The sequence below is a fragment of the Notamacropus eugenii genome, chromosome 3 (assembly GCF_028372415.1).
Source record: "Notamacropus eugenii isolate mMacEug1 chromosome 3, mMacEug1.pri_v2, whole genome shotgun sequence".
NCBI lineage: Eukaryota > Metazoa > Chordata > Mammalia > Diprotodontia > Macropodidae > Notamacropus > Notamacropus eugenii.
This window is the reverse complement of record NC_092874.1, coordinates 121,151,190-121,171,796: the sequence shown is the minus strand read 5'-3', so window position 1 is coordinate 121,171,796 and position 20,607 is coordinate 121,151,190. Positions and strand designations below refer to the sequence as shown.

Genomic DNA, 20,607 nt, shown 5'->3' with positions numbered 1-20,607 from the left:
TGAGGTCTTAGAAGAGTCTTCTCTTCCAGGGAAACAGGGTTTGCCTGTTTTGTGGTAGGAGAAGGAAACCAGGAGTTCTGGGGGCATTATGGGCTCCCCATCTGTCTCCATGGTGGTGAAGGATGCTAGTGAAGTGCACACTTTAGTGTGTCCTGGGGTTCTGAGTGACCACCTCTGAGATCTCAACCAGTTATCTGTCAGAGACCAGAAAATCAAAGTCTTCCTCTTTCCCAGGCCATATCTATCCACTGGACCATGCTGCGTCTGAATTGCGTAAATACTATTATTACCGTCATCATAACCAGCAAGGCTGCCCCTCCCCTTTTAACAGGCACCCCTCAGGCTTCCTTTAAGGACTACTAGATCTTCATAAGGCTGTCCATAAAAATGTTGGGGGTCAGGGGTTGGGGAGCACTGCAAGGTAAATGATTCATTCTCCTGGTGATTACACTCAGTGTCCTGTGCTCTGTTCTCCAGCCAGACTGGACCATTGACTGTTACTCATACTTCCCTTTCCTGCCTCTCATTCCTCTGCTCATTCTATCTCTCATGCCTGGAAGTAAGATCTCAGAGTTATTTTAATTTGGGACACATTTTCATGTGGTGGTTTATTGTTTACAAGTCTTGCTTTGAAAACTATTACATATTCCTTGCACGTTTTGGGTATAAGATTTTTATCAGGGATATCTGAAGCAAATATTTTTCCACTCTGCCATTTGTCTTCCAATTTTGTCTTTGTTGGTATTATTCATGAAAAAGTTTTATTTTGTTTTTTGAGGCAATCAGGGTTAAGTGACTTGTCTAAGCTGAGGTCTGAATTTTAACTCAGTTCCTCCTCACTCCAGGACTGGTACTCCATCTATTGTGCCACCTAGCTGCCCCCAAAGTTTTTCATTTTATGTAGTCAGAATTATCTATTTGATGCTGAATGCTGGATTTGAAATCCCTGAAGTCAAATCCTGGATCTGTTACTTACTCTCTACAATGACCTTGTGAAAGTCAGTCACTTAATTTCTTTGGGCCTCAGTTTCTTTATGTATCAAGTGATATGAGATTGGACCCAACAGCTTCTGAGCTATTTTCTAATCTATCTATAACCCTATGATCTTTTCCAGTTTCATCTAACCCTTGTTTTGTCTAAGAACTCTCCCCCTAGCTATAGTGGTGGAAAATGCTTGATCTTGTTTTTTCTTTTTGTGATGTGATCTTTTATGTTCAGTTTGTATATCCGTTTTTAGTTCATTATAGTTAATAATACAAGCTGTTAATCTAAGTCTAATTTCTACCAAACTGCTTTCTAATTTTCTCAAGTTTTCTTTTTAAATTTTAAAAAGTTTCTTAACATTCATGTTTTAAAACTTTTGAGTTCCAGAGTTTCCCCTCCTGCTTGCCCCCACTTCATCCATTGAGAAGGAAAGCAATGTAATATCAGTTATATATGTGAAGTCATGAAATGAAGTTTATTTAAAGAAGGGAGTCTCACTTCCAGTAACTGATGTTTTGGGATTTATCACACAGTAGACACTGGTGGTACAGTGGATAAAGTGCCGGTCCTGGGGTCAGGAACACTCCTCTTTGGGAGCTCAGACACTTAGCAGTTGTGTGATCCTGGGCAAGCCATTTACCTCAGCTGGCCTCAATTCCTCCTCTGTAAAATGAGCTAGAGAAGGAAATGGCAAACCACACCAGTGTCTCTGCTGAGAAAACCCCAGGTGGGGTCACAAAGAGTCTGGCACAGCTGAACAAGAACACATTTTTTGCTTAGCAGGTTTGTTCCATTGATCCACTTTTCTGCTTCACCAAGGTCTAATAATTTGGATGCCTCCTGCTTCATAATATGGTTTGTAGTCTGATTTCTTTTGTGACTCTAGTCCTTTAGTTTTTCTGAATTAATTGTTCTTAAATTGTTAATTTTAGTTCTAAAAAACTCCTTGGCAATTTTACACCAAATAATAATGACAGCTAACATTTATATAGTTCATACTATGTACCAGGCACTGTGCTACGTGATTTTTGAATGATTATCTAAGTTGGTCCTCACAATAACCCACCCAATAAAGTAGGTGCTACTATGATCCTAATTTTACGGATGAGAAAACTGAGGCAAATAGATTTTTTTTTTAAGTGACTTGCCCAGGGGTCACAAAGCTAATAAGTGCCTGAGGACAAATTTGAATTCAGGGCTTCCTGATTCCAGGCCCAGGGTTCTATCCACTACCTCCCAGGGTTGTTTGAGAATCAAATGACATATTTGTTTTTTGGGGTTTTTTTAAGTGCTTAATTATTACAGTACCTGGTACGTAGTACGCATGATATATAAATTCTTATTCCCTTCCTTTCCCACATGGTCAGCAGACTGAAACCAGTTGCAGAATATTCTACAGGTGCTTCTAAGTCTCTCCAAGGCATTCCATTACTTGTCACCATAACTCTTTTGGAAGCAGGCTCTCCAGCTTGTCTTTGTGGGGGATTTTGCATCAGCTGAATATACTGATGAACTCCTCTCATTCATTCATTCATTCAGTAAACATTCGCTAAGCACCTACTATGGACCAGGAACCGTGCTAAGCTCCAAAGGAGCTAAAAAAAAAAGAGGTAAATAACGGCCCCTGACCTCAAGGAACTTACTCTGCGTATGCACTAGTCTTCCAGCCTTGAAGAGGAGCTGTCTCTCCAATTATTTGTTTCTCTTTATATTTGTAAAAACAAACAGATTTGTTAAAAAACAATTATTTTATTTTCAATTCAAGAAACAAAACAGCATTTCCATAACATAGTACAATAAAAAAGATGATTGCACATGAAACTGCACATCTACAACTTGCTATTCACTCCAGATAGATAACAGTTATCAGGTAAATTTTTTTTCCTTTTTTTCTTCCCTTCCCTCCCCCCCATGGCTACCATTAGACACAGATAGATAAATAGACAGACAGATATGTAGATAGAGATATGTAAAATTATTCTATACATACTTCTGTTTGTCAGTTCTTTCTCTGGATCTAGACACCATCTCTCTTTATATGCCCTTTATTTTCAATTTGTGTATTTGTAGTAGTCAAAATGTCTTAGTTGCTCAGTCATTCTTAAAACAATATTGCTATTACTGTATACACTGTTTTCTTGGTCTGCTCACTTGGTTCTTAATCATTTTGTGCAAGTCTTTCCATGCCTTTCTAAGATCATAGAGCTTATCATTTTTATAGAATAGTAGTATTCCATCCCAACCACACACAACCGTCTGTTCAGCCGGTCCTCAACTGATAGGGAATCCTGCAGTTTCCAGTTCTTTGCCACCACAAAGGGAGCTGCTATAAACATCCCATTCACATTTAAAGTTGTAATTACTATTTGTGAATTTCCTTCCATCTTATTTTTACTCATTATTTTCTTTCTCAGCCTCTCTTTTTACCCTATACTTCTGCCCCCGCCAATTGCAACCCACACACCCCTCCAGAAGTCCCCCCATCGTTACCAGCCCTCCACCCCCACTTGCTTCCTTGGTATTAGTTCTTCCTTTCATGCCCCATTTATAATATCATTGTTCCCTTTTACCTTTTCCTACCCAGTTTTGTTTTTTAGAATTACCCTGTCCTACATAAGTCAGCCTCAAACTTCTTTTCAAACCACTGTAGTAACGATGGCAGTTTAAAGAATACTCCTAACATTATCACATATATAATAAGTAAACATTTAGATCTTAATGAGTGCCTTATAGTTAGTCTTTAATGTTTTCTTTATGTTTCTTCTGGATCTTTTATATCAAATTTATCAAATTTTCCAGTGAGGTCTGTTTTTGTTTTTTTTTTATTACAAATACCTGACCATTTTTTTTCCATTCAGGATTATATTCAACTTTGTTGGGTAAATTATTCTTGGATGCTACCCCAATTCATTTGCTCTTAGAAGTATAATGTTCCAAAACCTACAGTTTCTTAGAGGGGAAGCTACTAGGTTTTGTGAAATCCTGACTGTATTTACACAGTATTTAAATTGTTCTTTTTTCTTGCTGTTTACAATATTTTCTCCTTAACTTGGAAGTTTTAAAACTTGGCTATGACATTCCTGTAAGTTTTCCTTCTGCAATCTCTTTGGTGAATAGTAACTTTTTCTATTTCTACTTTATGCTCTTGTTCTAGAACTTCTGGGCTTTTTTCCTCAATAATTTCTTGTAACATTGTATCCAAATTCTTTTTTTTAAATCATAACTTTCAGGTAGTCTGACAGTTTTTATGTTGTCTTTCCTCGATCTGTTCTCCAGATCAGTTGTTTTTCTAATGAGATGTGTCAGATTCTATCTATTTTTTCTAGTTTTGTTATTTCTTGGTATTTTATGATGTCTTATAAACAATTAGATTTTAAGTTGTAGTCAAGGATCATGTCACACTTCTTTGTATCTGCTATATCTAGAACATAGTAGGCATGTAACTTTGTGGAAGATATATGAAGCAAGTTCCTTTCCCCTAAGGTACTCATGATCCAGAGCAGAGAATGTGCCCAACTTTCTTGACTCAGTAATTTTTTTATGATACCCTCAGGCCACAAGAAATACATAATAGTTCTGTTATTTCTGTTATGTAGATCCAAACAAATTAATATGTATTTGTGTTCTTTTAATTTAGGAGCTGTTTTAAAAAATGTACATATAAATTGAAAGAAAAAACAGTATTTTTATTTCATTCTTAAATAACGATGGTTAGTTGTGGCAGTGAGGTGGTATAGTAGAGTACCAGACTTGGAATCAGGAAGACCTGAATTCAAATTCTGACTCAGCCACTCATTAGCTGTGTGACTCTGGATAAGTCACTTAACCTCCATTGCCTCATCTGAAAAAGAGGGTAATAATAGTTCCTACCTTTCAAGGCTGTTGTAAGGATCAAATGAGATAATACTTGTAGAACACTGCAAACCTTTAAATGCTACTGCTACTACTACCACTACCACCACCACCACCACCACCACTACTACTGTTGTTCAGTCATTTTTCAGTCCTGTCCTACTCTTCACGATTCCATTTGGGGTTTTCTTGGCAGAGATCCTGGAGTAGTTGCCATTTCCTTCTCCAGCTCATTTTACAGAGGAGGAAACTGTGGCAAACAGCAGTTAAGTGACTTGCCCAAGGTCACACTAGTAAGTGTCTGGGGCCAGATTAGAACTCAGATCTTCCTGACCCTAGGCCCAACATTCTATCCATTGGGCCAGTCTAGCTGTCATAGCTATTATGAATAGGCTGTGTATATGTGTGTATGTCTACTGGGCACAGCATGGCTTCTCAAACCTTGGAATCAGATTGGATGCCATCACCCTCATTTCCTGTTCCACACTGATTTTCTTGCAGTATTAAATTTTATCACAGCAACTGCCAAGACTCCAGCTCTGCGAAAGATATGATAGTTGTAATATGAATGTTAAAAAAGTTACTTAGATAGCCAAACTACAAGTAAAGAAAAACATATATCTCAAATCCAAAGGAATGTAGCATGATCTAATGTTAAAAATGTGAACTACCTCAATTGAGGAGGTCATGGGGTACAAGACGCATGTGAGTATTGCTGTTTCCCTAAAAAATTTAAGATAGCTGGGTGACTCCTCTTTGAGTTCACACGGTTTGGGAACATCAGCATAGCTGAAAGATTTCTGGACTTGGAGTCAAGAGAGCTAGACTTGAATGCTGACTGACACTTCCTAGCAGGGTGAATCTAGGCAAGTTATTTAACCTTTTTTTATGCCTCAGTTTGCTCATTTATAACATGGAACTAATATTTGTAGGCCTACACCAAAATCCTACTTGAGCATAATGATATAGGAGTGAGCCTGGACTCACAGGCTCTTGGAAGTACTATCCAGCTCTTTGATTGTGGACCTAGTGATGGGCTCTCTGTTGGTCCTCCGAGGACCAACTAAGCTTAAGGAGTCTCTTCATCAGAAAGTTGGCCAGAATATAATTTTGGGGGCAGGGCTCCAGAAACTCATAAGGACCACTTTCTTTGTGATATAGGACGAATATGATCTGTGTCTGTGGAGGAGGTACCCACTGGATGAATGGTGGATGTCAATCTGTGATCCTATGATATTTTGAAATATTGGGACAGAAAACTTCATATCTAATGGAAAGAGCTCTAGATTTAGAGCTGAGTTTTTGGGCTGAGTTCCTATTCTGTCATTTATTTGATCTGATCTTAGAGAAATAACAACCCCATAGCCCTAGTTTTCTCATTTGTAAAACAGGAATAAAAATACCTGTCATATCTACTTCACTAGGCTATTGAGAATTCAATCAAATAACGAATACGAAAGTGCTTTGCAATCATGAAAAGCACTTGATAAGTGGAGCAACTGTGTTTCATCATGTTCTCCCTTCTTAGCCCTCCCTTTTTGCTTTGTGCAAGGCAATGAGACTTCCATCTTTGATTACGTGCCCCATCCCCTTCTTTATATCATTTCTGTTCTTTGTCTAATTGGAGAGATGTTGGGTGACCTCCTTCTAAACCCCAAACTTCAGTTGCTTCCCTGGATATACTTCTATTGAGCACTCATTTTTGCCCAATAATCCTGTCATCTTATGGGGCCAGAGATGCCAAGGAAATAAAAGACAGTCTCTATTCTAGAGAAGCTTATAATCTTGCTCGAGAAACAAACACCATACTCCAAATGCATCTTTCCACATGTGTAAGCACATACATACATAGACACAAGAAAATTCAGATATTTGCAAAGCAGTAGATCAAGTATAATCTGACACAGTAATCACAAACTAGACTTTTCTTTTGTGGGTGGAGACACTGTCTCTCCTAGGTGTGGGAAGGAAGATTGCTTTAAAAAAAATAGCTTGCTTTGAGGAAGAGGTGGTATGGTATAAGTGGAAAGAACATTGGATTGGAATCAGGAGACCCAACCAGGGTCAAGTTGAGAAGACTTAGAAGGAACCATGGGATGCAAGAATTGATGGGTTGTCACAAGGAAGAGGATATTCTCCCTTTTTATTTGTTCAAATTTATGTATTTAATATTTTATTTTTATCCCCAATTATACATAAAAACAATTTTTAACATCTGTTTTTTAAAATTTTGAGTTCCAAATTCTCTTCTTCCTTCTCCCCCAATGAGAAGGCAAGAAATGTATTCCCTCTTTTTAAATAATTTTTTAAAACTGAAAAAACCCTTATTTCCTTAAAATTTTAAATTAAAAATCCTTTTATTATTATGAACTCAATAAACATCAACAAGTATTTTCCCGTATGAAAAAAGATGGAAAAAGAGGGCTGCCAATGAAACCACGTTATGTTTGTTATTGTGTTATTATTATTCACAAAGGGTAGAACTAGGAGCAATGAGGAGAAGTTATAAAGAAGCAATTTTAGGCTAAAGAAACACTCCCTGACAATCTGAGAGAGCCAAAGATTTCCCTTCTCATTGGATACAGCCAGAGTGGTTGTCAGCTCTCCTGGAGAGGGGCTTCTTCATTCTTCTGTCTACTCCAGATGATCTCTGAGTTCTCTTTAAAACTGAAGAGGAAGATTGATTTAAGAATTTAAGACTCTGTGATTCAGAATCTTCCACTAACAAGTCAGTTCACCATTTTGGAGGCAACTGGAGTTAAATGACTCGCCCAGGGTCACACAGCTAGGAAGTGTCTAAGGCTGGATATGAACTCAGGTCCTCTTGACTCCAGGGTGAGTGTCCTATCCACTTCAGCACCTTGCTGCCCCCAGGTCACCTTTTTGAACCACAGTTCCTTTACTATAAAACAAAGTGGGGTTGGACCAGACAAGCTCCAAGGTCACTTCCAGAAGGGAAATCCAAGGAGGATGGTGATCAGGGCCAAGGCTTCTAGTCTCAGGGTTATCACATAACTAGGGTTAAGTACTTCACAGCTCCCTTCTCTAGTTTTCTGCAGGTTGGGACGGTGAATTTCCTAGGAAACAAGGTCTAAGCAGACACAAGGATCAGGAACTCAGTCCTTAAGCCTGTTGGCTACTTATCCTGGGGCCAGGGCCCACTTATGGAGTCTTCCCCCATCTCCATTCAGCCCCTTGGAGCAGACCCAGACAGCTGTTTGGGGGAGTGGACATAACTGCTTTACTGTCGTTCTGAGAGCAGGACCAGGCAGCCGTCAGATCACAGGAGTCACCTGGGCTTGACGCCAACACACCTGTGTGTAGTTAGCCGATTTTCATTACAGATCTGAGGAAGGTCTCTTTCTCAGACTCCAGGTTTTCCTCAGTATATGAAGAGAATAGAAACATCCTTTCCCACCTGATTACTTCCACAGGTCCACCATTCTGCCATGACCCTGCCTGTGCCACCTCCACCTCGACGGGTGCGGCTCAAGCCCTGGCTGGTTGCCCAAGTGAACAGCTGCCAGTACCCAGGCCTTCAGTGGGTCAACGAGGAACGCAAGCTGTTTTATATCCCATGGCGCCATGCCACTAGGCATGGCCCCGCCCAGGATGAGGATGACAACACCATCTTCAAGGTGTGGAGGAGACTGATGGCAAGGATTTAGACCTTGGACCCTCACACAATACCCTTGCCTTGGAGAAAAGTGGATGAATTCCCTGCAGGCTAGGCTGCCCTGCCAATCCAGCAGTTGGCTCCTACTCTTTATTACGGATTAAGACATGGGCTTTTACCTTTTTACCTTCGCACACTTAGAGCATAAGGAGACAGACACATTGTTAGTGACAGTAATCCCTCATACTTGTTTTCTGATTCCACATACTCATGACACCTATGATTTCATTTGACAAAAATAGCTCACACTTTTAGTAGAAAGTGTTAGATTTGGAAGGAGGAGAGCCCTGGGTTCAGATTCTGCCTCCAACACTCATTAAGCTGTGTGATGTTGACTCTGAGGCTCAGAGATGTTAAATGATTCCTCTGTAGTCACATAGCTCCCTCACATAGAGGGAGGATTTAAACCCAGGGCCCTTCTCATTTTAAGTCCAGTTGCTCTCTATTCTACTACACTGCTTTTCGTTTGATTCCCCAACAACCATGTGGTGGGGAAGGATGGATGTTGCTCTTCTCATTTCTGTAAGTGAGGGATAGAGAAGGTAAGACTCACCTAATTAGTCTGTGAGTGGTAGAGCAGAGACCAGAAGCAATGATTGTAGTTAAGAAAAGAGAGGAAAAGATGCGTTTCTGAATCTGAGGCACAGACAGAAGTCAGGGGAAAATAGTGAAGGGGTAAGAGGGAGTTGGGGGAGGAGAGATGGTAAAGCTTCCTAAAATTCCTACAGGCCCAGCCCTTACTTCTTTCATTTTCTGGGCACCTACTTATTGGCATGTCTGCCTGGTGCCTTTTCTATGTCCCCTGATACTCCTGTATCCTCCAAAGCTTCAAGTACCCATTCAGAGATTTAAGAGTAAGGTGGGATCTGTCTTGGCTACAGTCTTACCCTTGGGGGGGGGGGGTCTGATGCACTAGCCTCAAGATGACCTCTGGACTCTTTTCCTCTATTCTCCCCACCCCTTCAGGCTTGGGCCAAGGAGACAGGGAAGTACACAGAAGGCGTGGATGAGGCAGATCCTGCCAAGTGGAAAGCCAACCTTCGCTGTGCCCTCAACAAGAGTCGAGAGTTCCGTCTGCTTTATGATGGGCCTCGAGACATGCCACCCCAGCCATACAAGATCTACGAGGTCTGCGCCTCATGCCCTACTCCTGCAGGTACTTCCCTGTGCCCCAAGTGGGCCCATGAGATCCCTAGGGATGGACTCTCAAGGGTGGTCCAAGTGATGCTGCTCAGGCCTCTGGTTCCTTATTCCCTGTAGCCAGTTGCCTTTCTCTTCAGGTAGATAACATGGGAGGATGAAAAGTAGTACAAGGGAGTATAGAGGTTCAGATCCTGCCGTGTTGTGACCATGGGCAAATCTCTCAACCTCTTTGAGTATCAGTTTCTTCATCTGTAAAATGAGTGGGTTGGAGTGGATGTCCTTGGAGTTACTTTTAATTGACTCTCTGACCCAACAGGTAGTTGGAGGAGTCATATGTGGTTTCGGGGCTCCTTTTGAACTATAGGCTGTTCTAGGTGTGATCTCTTGATTCAGATTGGACCTACAGGAGGTTCTCGAAGAAGGGGCTGGGAGGACAGGAGACCAGTTAGGGGACAGGTAATTCCTGGAATTTAGAGTGACTGGGTCTCCAAAAACAACATTCCTCCTTCTCCATGAGGGAGTCTGGCAGACCAGGAACTGACTCCCATGAAGCTCCTTGCCGAAGTGACCCTGCTTGGTCTGGGATTGGCTGTGGGGCTTGTGAGTGCAGCACTAAGTTCAGGAACCTCCCTGGGGAGAAGAGAGAGGAGCAGGCTTCTGTGCTGATTTCCTCTGAATGAGTCTGCATCTGTCCTGCTCTTAGTGTGAGGCAATCTCTTTGGGATTTTCAGTGTTAGGCAGTGTCAATCTCATCTGTGTCTCAGCTTCCTTGGTCATCATCCCAGTGGAATCTCTGAGCCCCTAGACATCATTTCTGCCCATGCTGCCCAGCTTCCCTCCTCTCTCCTTTTTTCCTTCCTTCAGAGTCCCTGCCTGGTGAAGAAGAAGAGGAGGAGGATGAGGAGGTGAGTTCTGAAACAGAACCAGGTGGTGGTGGGGAGTGGGGTGCCTCTAAACTCCATCCTCTGTAGATCTGAGTACTTCCTAGGAAGGCATCCCTCACCCTGTTCTCCAAGATTCTACATCCAACAACTGTTAATCACAAGGCATTTCCAAGTCTCCATGATAGCAGAGATGCAAAGGAGATAGATCCTTTTTTCAAGGTGCTTACAATCTACAAGGAAAAAAAGACAAGTCTACAACTGCTAGCATTTCTATTGCTTCAAAGGTTGCAAAAGCACTTTACATGTTACTTCATTTGTTCCACACAATGACACTATGAGGTAGGTGCTATTAATATCCCCATTTTGTGGACTGAGTCTAAGAGAGCTTAAGTGATTTTGCCAGTCATACAGCTAATCAGTGTCTAAGGTGGGACTTGAACTCAGGTCTCTGTTCCACTTTGCCATGTAGTTACTGAATAGCTATAAAGGAGAACATGAGAATTGCCTTGGAAAAGTGCTGTGAGAAATCTGACAAGGGGGAGCAGTACAGTCCATTCCCTCCATCCATCCAGATTACTTCAGGAGTCTTATCTCTAGCTCTGACCTCTCTTCTGAGCCCAGTGACCCCTTGGATGTCCCACTGGTGCCTCAAGTTCAGTTTGTCCCAAGCCAGTCTTAGTACTTTCCCCATGAGCCAGTTCTTTTTGTCATCACTATTTCAGGGGCCCCACTGTTCCATCTCCCATGTCCAATACCTTAAGGATGTTGTCATTTCTCTTTTCCTTGTCTCACAACAAAACCAACTGATTACAGAGTCTATTGATTCTCCATTTCGGTCTCTCCTATCCACCTCGATAAGCCTTATTCCTACCATATACCAGCATCCCGGTGCTCGTTCTCATCACCACCTGCTTTTATGATTTCAATAACCTACTAACAGATCTTCCCATTTTTATAGCCTGTCCATTCCTATCCCGACGCAAATCTGTCCTTATGCATAAATCGGACTTCATTCCTCTGTTCTGTGGATTGAGTCAGTGGCTCCTAATTGCTTGACAGGTGAATAAAGTTTAAACTGTTTGCTTAGCAATCAAGGTCCTCCATATTTTGCTGCCACCTTAGCTTTCCAGCCTTTTTTCTCATAGTAGGTCCCTTTGTATATCTTGTGGTCCAGCCAAACTGAACTGATCCCTGTCTCCTGTACATACTTTGTACTTTCTTACCTCAGTGCCTTTGCTTACGCTGTTCCCTATACCTGGAATGCTTTTTCATTTGATAAATTCCTATTCATCCTTTAAACGTCCACCTCAAACAGTTCATCAATTGATCAAGTGCTTACTGTATGCTGTGCCCTGTGCTAAGTTCTGGAGACACCAAGAAAAAGCAAAAACACTTACTTCCCAGTTAACATTCTAACTCAAGCACCATTTTGTCCTAGAAGCTTTCTCTGAAAGCTCACTCAAGGGGACAATGAACCTTTATTTTTCCCGGAAAGCTCACATGAAGTACATTAGGAGAAGTTGGGTGGGGGTGGAGAGAGAGAAAAAAGTGCCACTGTCTAATTATCTATGTATTTCCCATAACCTTCCTCCTTCCCTCTCTCTCAAGATCCGTAAAGGTAAGGGACTATGTCTTAAACAAAACTGACCACCTCCAGAACCTGGTGCAATTCTTTGCACATAATATATACTTACAATATGGGGGGTACACAGACATTTGAAAAGCCAGTATGAGAACAGATCCAGGAAAGTACTGATCTGTGGCTGGAGTTCATGAAGGCATGAAAGATAAAGCTAGGAAAGGAGTATGGTGCCAGATTGTGGAGTACTCGGAATGCTAGGAGGGGGTTGTCCTTCATTTTGTAGGCGCTAGAGAGCCATTAAAGGTTTTTCTTCCTAGAGGGATGCTTTCCCCATCTTTGAGGCTGTTCTCCTAAACTCTCCAAGTCTCCTTTTCTCCCAAGGATTCTTCCTACAAATGTTTCTGATTTGTGTAGTCTTTTTCCTTTCCAAGGTGGCTTCATATACACAACAATCTTGTGAGAAAGTTAGAACAGATAAAATTATACTCATTAGACAAATGAGATTGCATGATCTACCCAAGATCACTTGACAGATCTGGCATCCAAACCTACATCTTCTGAGAGCTAATCCAGGCCCAACTAAGGCTGAAGTCAGGGTCAGTTACTTTGTGTCCCATATGAATTATCTCAGCATTTATATCCTATTATCACAATAATAATGATTTATTTTTCCTTCTCTCTCCCCACTAGCTACAAAGGATGTTGCCAGATCTGAGACTCACAGGTAGGGGCTTGGTGTAAAGAAAAAAAAAAACCCTTAGGGTACCAGAGGTGCTATGGTCAGGTGGAGAGAGTAGGGGAGGAAGGCCTGAGTTCTGAACCTGGTAGCAGAGACTATGGGGTCTGAGGTTTTCTTGGGAGGGCTCCTGGGGAGGGTCGTTAATGACTGGTTGGCTTTTTTTTGGCTACAGAACGACCACAACCTGCCCCCTCTATGGTCCCCTATACTCTGCCAAAGGAAGAACAGGAGTGGCCATCTACCAGTCTTCAGCCACCTCTTGGGCTGGGACCATCCCCTTCTGAGCCCACCATCCTGGCCCCTCCACCTGGCCCCCCTGCTCCTTTTGGGGAACTGATCCCCGAAGTCCTTCCAGAATTGGAGCCTGGGTCTCTGGCTGCCAACTTGGCTCCCCCTCCAGAACAACTGCTTCCCGATCTGCTTATAAGTCCCCACATGTTGCCATGTAAGGACCTTTAAGCTGGGGATGGGGAGGGGTGAGAAAAGCAACTAGAACTGAGGAAAGAATAGAAAACATTTAGAAGTAGCTAGGCTAGATGAGGGTTTCTTTCCTTGAAAGATGATGTGACTCAGATATATGTGTGAGCAAGGTCCTTGGAAACTGGGTCATAGCATCCTCTCCAAGTCAAGTCATTAAGCCTTTATGAAATGCCTACTTGGTCCCAGGTATTGTGGTAAGCCCTGGGGTACAAGAGGGGGTATAAAAGCTAAAGATGATCCCTCCTCTGAAGGAGATCACAGCCGAATGGGGGAGATAGCATGCAAACAGCTATGTACTACAAAATAGAAACAGCTTAAGTTGGAAATCATCTCAGCTGGAACTAAGCACCCATGAATTAAGGATCAAGGGCTACAGCATGGGGCTGAGGTTGGGAGTGGTGGTCCAAAGGCATTATTGTGATGCATGCCTAAGACACACTTGAAATGATCTCATCTGTGGAGGGAGCTGGGATCAAGACACAGAGGGAGCTGATATGGGACTTGGGTTGGTTGGATTGTCCCCTTCCACAGTAACCGACCTAGAGATCAAGTTCCAGTACCGCGGCCAGCCACCTTATTCCCTCACCATCAGCAACCCCCAGGGTTGCCGCCTCTTCTACAGCCAGCTGGAGGCCACCCAGGAACAAGTGGAACTCTTTGGCCCGGTGAGCTTGGAGCAGGTGCGTTTTCCTGGTCCAGAGGGCATCCCCAGTGAGAAGCAGCGCTTCTATACCCATCAGTTACTAGACGTGCTAGACCGAGGGCTCATCCTGCAGCTCCAGGGCCAGGATCTCTATGCCATCCGTCTTTGCCAGTGCAAAGTGTTCTGGAGTGGACCTTGTGCTACACCCTCTGCCACACCACGGCCCATCCAAAGAGAAAAGAAGACAAAGCTTTTCAGTCTTGAGCAGTTCCTCAATGGTGAGGCCAATCTCTGCTCTACTTGCTATATGGCTTTGCTTTCCTCTAGGGTTTCCTTTGACCTCCATCTGTTCCTAAAGCCTGGTGCTGTCCTCTTGACTTTCATCACCAGTGTTTGCTCTTCCATCATTCTGTGCCAGGCTGAGGACTAGATCTTACTGTGGTCTCTTCGTTCTGTTCTCTACTCTAGAGCTTATCCTATTTCAAAAGGGCCAAACCACGACTCCACCAGCCTTTGAGATTTTCTTCTGCTTTGGGGAGGAGTGGCCAGACAGAAAACCCAAGGAGAAGAAACTGATTACTGTACAGGTAGGTCCTTCACAACCTGACCCCTTCCTCATCACTCCTCTATGCATGCCACATCCTGGGCATACTGGCTTAATCCCATGAAGCTCCATCTCCCCTCTATGACTTCCTTCTAGAGAATGGAGCCCTGGCTACCTTTAAGACGCAGCTCAAATCTCTCCTCCTCCAGGAGGCCTTTTCTGGTCTCCACAGCTGCCTTCTGTCTAAGGATACCCTGGAGTGTTCCACCCCCCTCCTCTTGATTCGTATGCAGGTTCTCTTTTATTAGAATGTCACCTATTGAATGAACTGTTTTTGCTTTATTTTGTATCCCTAGTACTTAGTACAGGGCCTACACCTTGAGTGCTTACTGCTTGTTGTTTGATAGGGCCCTAGTTTCCTCATTAGTAAAATAAGCAAATTGGATCACTCGAGATCTCTTGCAGCACAGAATCCTGTGATCTTTCCCCTGCCTCAACTTTTGCTTCAAGGATCATCAGGGGTGTTGGAGATGGTAGCCACTCAGAAGTATTCCCATCTCCTTCCCTATCATTCTCCTCCAGGTGGTGCCAGTGGCAGCTCGGCTTCTACTAGAGATGTTCTCAGGGGAGCTTTCCTGGTCAGCCGACAGCATCCGGCTGCAAATCTCAAACCCAGACCTCAAGGACAGGATGGTAGAGCAGTTTAAGGAGCTCCATCACATTTGGCAGCTACAGCAGCGCCTGCCGCCTGCTTCTTCTGTTCCTCCTGGACAGGGCCTTCCTGTTGGCACAGGGCCCTGGCCCATTCACCAAGTTGGCATGCATCAGTGAAGTGGCTGCTCATCACCCATCCCTCACTAGCTTTTATACGAGAACTGAACTCACTGTGCTAAAGTCTCGCTGGCCACTTTTAGAGCCAGTATGGTCCAGGCCTTTTCTGCTGAAGAGGGCTTTATGCTCAGGATGGCAGGTCCCTCGGTTCACCCTATCAGCAGAAGCTTGGTAGGAAAGATGATGCCCAGCTTTGATGCTGCCAGAGCTTTATGAAGCTGCATTAGGAGGAACTCAGCCAACACTTGATATGGTAGGCTTGGAGCATGGGATTTCTGGGACCTTATAGGAAAAGGCAGTGCTTTCCAGATGGGAAGAATGCTTTTTCCATTCTCCCCACTTTCGAGGGGGAGCTGCCTGCTAGGCAACCCTCCACAGAGGACAACAGCAACTCACAGGGGCTGGTTGCTCATCAACATGCACAGCTGTTTTCCTTAGTCCTAAAGAACAGGCATAGACACTTGCTTCCCAAAGGAACCACAATTTAAGGTGGTAGCTACTCCCACTTTTGAGGGCATAGCAAACACCTAGAGTAGGAAATGGGATTTTGTAATGTCATTTAAAATTGCTGTGAGGGTGAACTGTGGCTGATAAGCCATATCAACATTAAAAGATTACAAATTTATTGGCTTGTCTGAATTGCTCTTACCTGTTTGTAGTATCATTCCACCTCCACCCCCTTCTGTTGTTAACCAGGGACAGGATGTCTTGCTTCAATCAGCTGATCCTGAGAACAGTTCTGCTTACCAACCAAATGTTGGTGAGACAGGCTCCTTAGGGAAACTAATGACCTCCACAATAATGCCATCTCAGCGGCACTCACAGGGATGATCACAGCCTTGATCTCTTCATCACCCTCGACATCACCTCCATCCTTTCCATTTCTCCCTATGCCTCACCCTTCCTAATGCCATTCTCCATTCTTTGCAACTTCCAGTCACTGGGCCACCTCCCTATTTTCCCAGACCATAACCCTGCTCTAAATTCACTTTCCTTTCTTGCAAATCTGTTCTTTCATCTTTGATTTTTGGATCCTTTGTCTATTTTTACCATTCACCTATTTCAAGGCCACAATCATATGCAGCTGGAGGATGTGCTGACTGATTCTGTCTTAAAAGTTTCCATGGTTCCCTATTACTCTTGGGATAAAACATATCCTTGTTTGACACTTCTTTGTACAACCTGACTCCAACCTTTCTTTCTGGGCCGGTTCTACATTCCTTATCACATACTAAATTCCAGCCAAACTAGCTTATCTGCTGTAGTTGCTCATAGAAACTCCATCTTGACTCTTCCCACGCACAGGCTACCCTCCCTGCCTGGGATGCTCTCCCTTTTCACTTGTGCACGTGGATGTCCTTTGCAGGCTCAGCTCAAGGGCTTTCTCCCCCTAGAAGCCTTTTCTAATTCCCCTCCAGCAAGCTAACACACACACACACACTCTCTCTCTCTCTCTCTCTCTCTCTCTCTCCCTCTCCCCTTTGTTGGTAGGTTGCCTGTTTGAACGTAATCTGAAGAGAGCACTAATGTGGGGAAAGCAGGGGAACTCATGTTTTTCTAGTGTGCCAATTTCCTTAGTAAAAGAATCCTCACAACAAATGGTTCTAGAAGCCTGTCACTGAGAGACTGTAAGAATGTACAATTCACCCTATTTTCAGTCATGTCTGATTTTTCATGACCCCATTTGGGGTTTTCTTGACAAAGATACAGGAATGGTTTGCCATTCCCTTCTCAAACTCATTTTACAGATAAGGAAACTGAGGCAAAAGGGTTAAGTGACTTGCCCAGGGTCACACAGCTAAGTGTCTGAGGCCACATCTGAACCCAGATCCTCCTGACTCCAGGGTTAGTGCTCTATCCACTGTGCCACGTAGCTATCCATTTATTTTGGTTAATCTCTCTTACCTGTATCCACCACACAGCTGTTGTATTCTTTTTAAAACTGTAAATATTAACGTTCAGAGACAAAGCGATTTGTGGAAACTGGTAGTGCAAGTTAGGCAGCTAAGACGTTTTTATACTAGGTACTTTCTATTTACACTTCCACTGCTACTGGATCATTTCTACCCAGTCCTTGCACTGTTGTTTCACTATTATGGGATTTTGTTTTTGAACATCTAAGAGAACATCAAGGCGGGGAGGGCAGTGGGGTGCTCGGAATAATATGCATTTTTCAAAATGATTTTTCCCTTCAGCCTTTCCTGCCTGTTGTGAATGCCCCAGCACTTACACTATTTTCTGTTATACATTCCGTATTTACTGACCTGTGAACATGTCTCCCCTTAGAAGAAGGCAGACTTCTAAGAACAGGAACTGTCATTTTTCTATTTGTATCCCTAGTGCCCAGCACATAACAAGCACTTGATGAAAGGCTGTGGCTAATATGATGCCTTAGACAGTCATTTTGATAGAGACAAAGATTTAATTCACTCCTAAGCTTCACTGCTATAAAGAGTTAGACTAGCATAGCTCAGTCCCACCTCTTACTGGAAAATAAACCAACCAACCTTTCCTCCATTTTAATTGGAACCTACTTCATCAGGTTTAGTATTTACATAAACAAAGTCATAAAACACACTGTACATCTTAAGTTGGAAAAGACCTTTTCCCCTCTGGGATGCCAAAGCTAGCTTCCACCTTAGTAAGAGGTACTTGCTATTGTCCAAGACTAAAGCACAATTAGGGGGGACCCCCCCCAAATGGGTTAAGACTCTGCCAGGGACACAGATGGGTCTATTTTTAAAGCTATTTTTTCTTGAAGAACAACAAAAAAAGCTAAGAGGGCTTTCTCTACAGAAAAGTTCAGCACCTAGTCTCCGGTCTATTAAGGAAAGAAGTGTCGTTCCCATAAATGAAGTCCTTGTTAGTGACCCACAATTATCAGCACTGTTGAGATAGAATGTATTGAGCCAGTCATATACTTTTGGCACTGTGGAGAACACAGTGGCACATTTTCTGTGCCTAGCTGTGACAGATTCATCAATTTCTCCCAAAGGGGGCACAATGGCCAGTGTAGACAGACTCACGTCACCAGTTAATTTCCCTCATCCCTCATGCTGCCTATTAGTACAGAGCTCTTTAGATGGATGAAGATCTAGTGCTCTTGCCACTACAGCTCTTAGAAATTCTGTTAGGATGTCTTTGAACAATTCCAAACACTTATCAACTGAAACTGGAGTCAAGTACAGGAGATTTTCATCTCACAGGAAATGCCAGACAGGCAAACAGGTTGGGGTGGGGGCGTTCTCCCCATAACCCAGCATCAACAGTGCTCACAGACTTTGAAGCTAGTCACTGACTAGACACACAAGTCAGATCATGGGTGATGGCAGAAATGTAAAGAGATGACAGAAGCCAAAGATTGGCTCCCATCCTTGAGAGATACAATGCCTGGTGTCCAGTAGGAGCATAATAAATGTTAGCAGACTAATGGGGGAAATTAAGAAACTACTGAAAATGATGAAAAAGGATTTATGAAGTGCCTAGTGTGCCCAGCACTGTGCTGAATGATGGGGATGTAAACGGAGACAAGCAAGACCCACTGCTCAGCTCTCTCCAAGGCATGCTGCCTATAATCCAGCTGTCCTGCCCCCCCAGTTACCCTGGGCTTGGATTAGGGATGCTTTCACCTTATTTGGCCTGGCACTACATCACTTTCTTGCCATCTCCAGAACGATGGTGATCCCAAGAGTCACAGGCACTCCTAATTACAGATGTGTTGGACATTACACACCACTAGTGTACTACCAGTTGGTGTAGTTACCCCCCTTCCCTCTGTAAGAAAATAAGAAGTGCAACATAAGGATTTTCGCCTTTAAGGAGAAAGTTGAGGGACACTGGGACCAAGTTTTTTCTTAAGAAGGATGAGAGAACTATCAAAAGTCTATAGCAACACCCTAGGCACAAGTTTGTCTTCTACCTGTAAAATAACCAAAGTATTCATCTAGACCTTTTCAAAGCTATTTTTTTTTGGGGGGGGGGGAGGTCCAGAGAGTGAGCAAATTACGGGAAGAAAATGGTCAAATAGAAGTAGTAGTTAAGACAGAGATACACAAATTAACATTTTTTAATTTATTTTTTTTGGTTTTTTTTTTTTTCAGTTTATTTTTTGTTGTTGGTTTGTTCTCGAGATGGCTACAACACCAGACGGAACAATGCGCTCAAGTCCAACACCTGTGCAGGGCCACACTGCTTTGAAATGTTAAGATCTGCTTTGGGCTCCCCCCACCCCCATCAAATAATTTTCAAATCTTTGAATAAAAGTTATTGGTCAGCCCCGTAAAACACACCTCTTTAAATCTCAACCCCCTTTTCCTCTTTCCCATATCTGGGAAAAAAAAAAGAAAAAAAAAATACCTCAAAATTTTTTTTTTAAAAAAACATCTAAAAAAGAGAAAATTTATATATATATATATAATATATATATATGACTCCCCCGGTTTTGGACTGTTCTCCACGAGGCTGACAACGACTGTATGAGCCAGATGCAAGTAGACTTCAGGTCTGAAAGGGGCCAGAGTTGGGGTGGGCTTGAACTTCGATGCTCCTATCCTCCCCAGACTTACTGGGGAACCACATGGACAGGTCAGGACTAGCTCCTAGCTCTCTTGCTCATTGTTCCTTGTCTGAACATCAAGTTTAAAAGGGGAGAGAATTGGAGGGTGGGAGAAATCCTTACTCCACTTGGATCCCTGCCCCCAACAAAATAAAACAAATCCTCCCCCCAACCCCCCCAAAAAAACACCTCCAAGATGTTGGGTTTTTTTTCCTGCTTCCCCAGTGCAGCAATTTGGTTAATTCATTTCAATCCCCACATTTTCATAAGTAATTCTGTTGTGTGGTTTTTGTTTCATTTCACAGAAAGTTTGCTACTTTTAGTATGGTGTTTCTGGGTTTTTTTGTTGCCCGGCAAATGTTTCTCTTCAGGTTTCCATTTAGCTTTTCCTCTTTTTTTTTAATTAAATATTTTTTCCCTTTCTAAAAATGAGTCCATCAGGAAACCAGCTTCCCTCCCACCATGCTGGACACGCTGCAGCCATCCTTTAAAAAAAAAAAATCACTCAGATTTGCCCTCTCACTCATAAACAGGAACTCCCCACAGGACTGCCCCAGGAGGCCAGAGTCTCTCCCTGTTTGCTGTGACAGCTCTGGTGAAAGGGTGTGAAAGTCCCTCTGCCACAAGGAAGGGTTCTGATTGTGAGACACATTCTTGTTTTCGATTTTCCTGTCTTCTAATAAAAAGACATTC

The 20,607-nt window shown here is 42.9% G+C and overlaps 2 protein-coding genes across 6 annotated transcripts in view; one reads left to right on the top strand and one right to left on the bottom strand.

Annotated features, from left to right (window-relative positions):
• The window catches only part of IRF5 (interferon regulatory factor 5), a 27,237-nt gene extending 7,594 nt beyond the window's left edge, over window positions 1-19,643 (top strand). For 3 of the 4 annotated variants that reach the window (XM_072652788.1, XM_072652792.1, XM_072652789.1), the window contains exons 2-9: window positions 8,272-8,475; window positions 9,480-9,669; window positions 10,521-10,561; window positions 12,813-12,846; window positions 13,034-13,306; window positions 13,873-14,262; window positions 14,453-14,571; window positions 15,111-15,984. In XM_072652788.1, the coding sequence (XP_072508889.1) occupies window positions 8,287-8,475; window positions 9,480-9,669; window positions 10,521-10,561; window positions 12,813-12,846; window positions 13,034-13,306; window positions 13,873-14,262; window positions 14,453-14,571; window positions 15,111-15,359 (1,485 nt within the window). In that variant the 5' untranslated portion in view covers window positions 8,272-8,286 and the 3' untranslated portion in view covers window positions 15,360-15,984. Of the gene's footprint in view, window positions 1-8,271; window positions 8,476-9,479; window positions 9,670-10,520; window positions 10,562-12,812; window positions 12,847-13,033; window positions 13,307-13,872; window positions 14,263-14,452; window positions 14,572-15,110; window positions 15,985-19,459 lie in introns of those variants that run through there. The other variant, XM_072652791.1, reaches the window with a different exon arrangement.
• TNPO3 (transportin 3) overlaps window positions 19,416-20,607 on the bottom strand; it is a 99,547-nt gene continuing 98,355 nt past the window's right edge. For both annotated transcript variants that reach the window (XM_072652786.1, XM_072652787.1), the window contains exon 23: window positions 19,416-20,607. The gene's annotated coding sequence lies outside the window, so the exon portion shown is untranslated.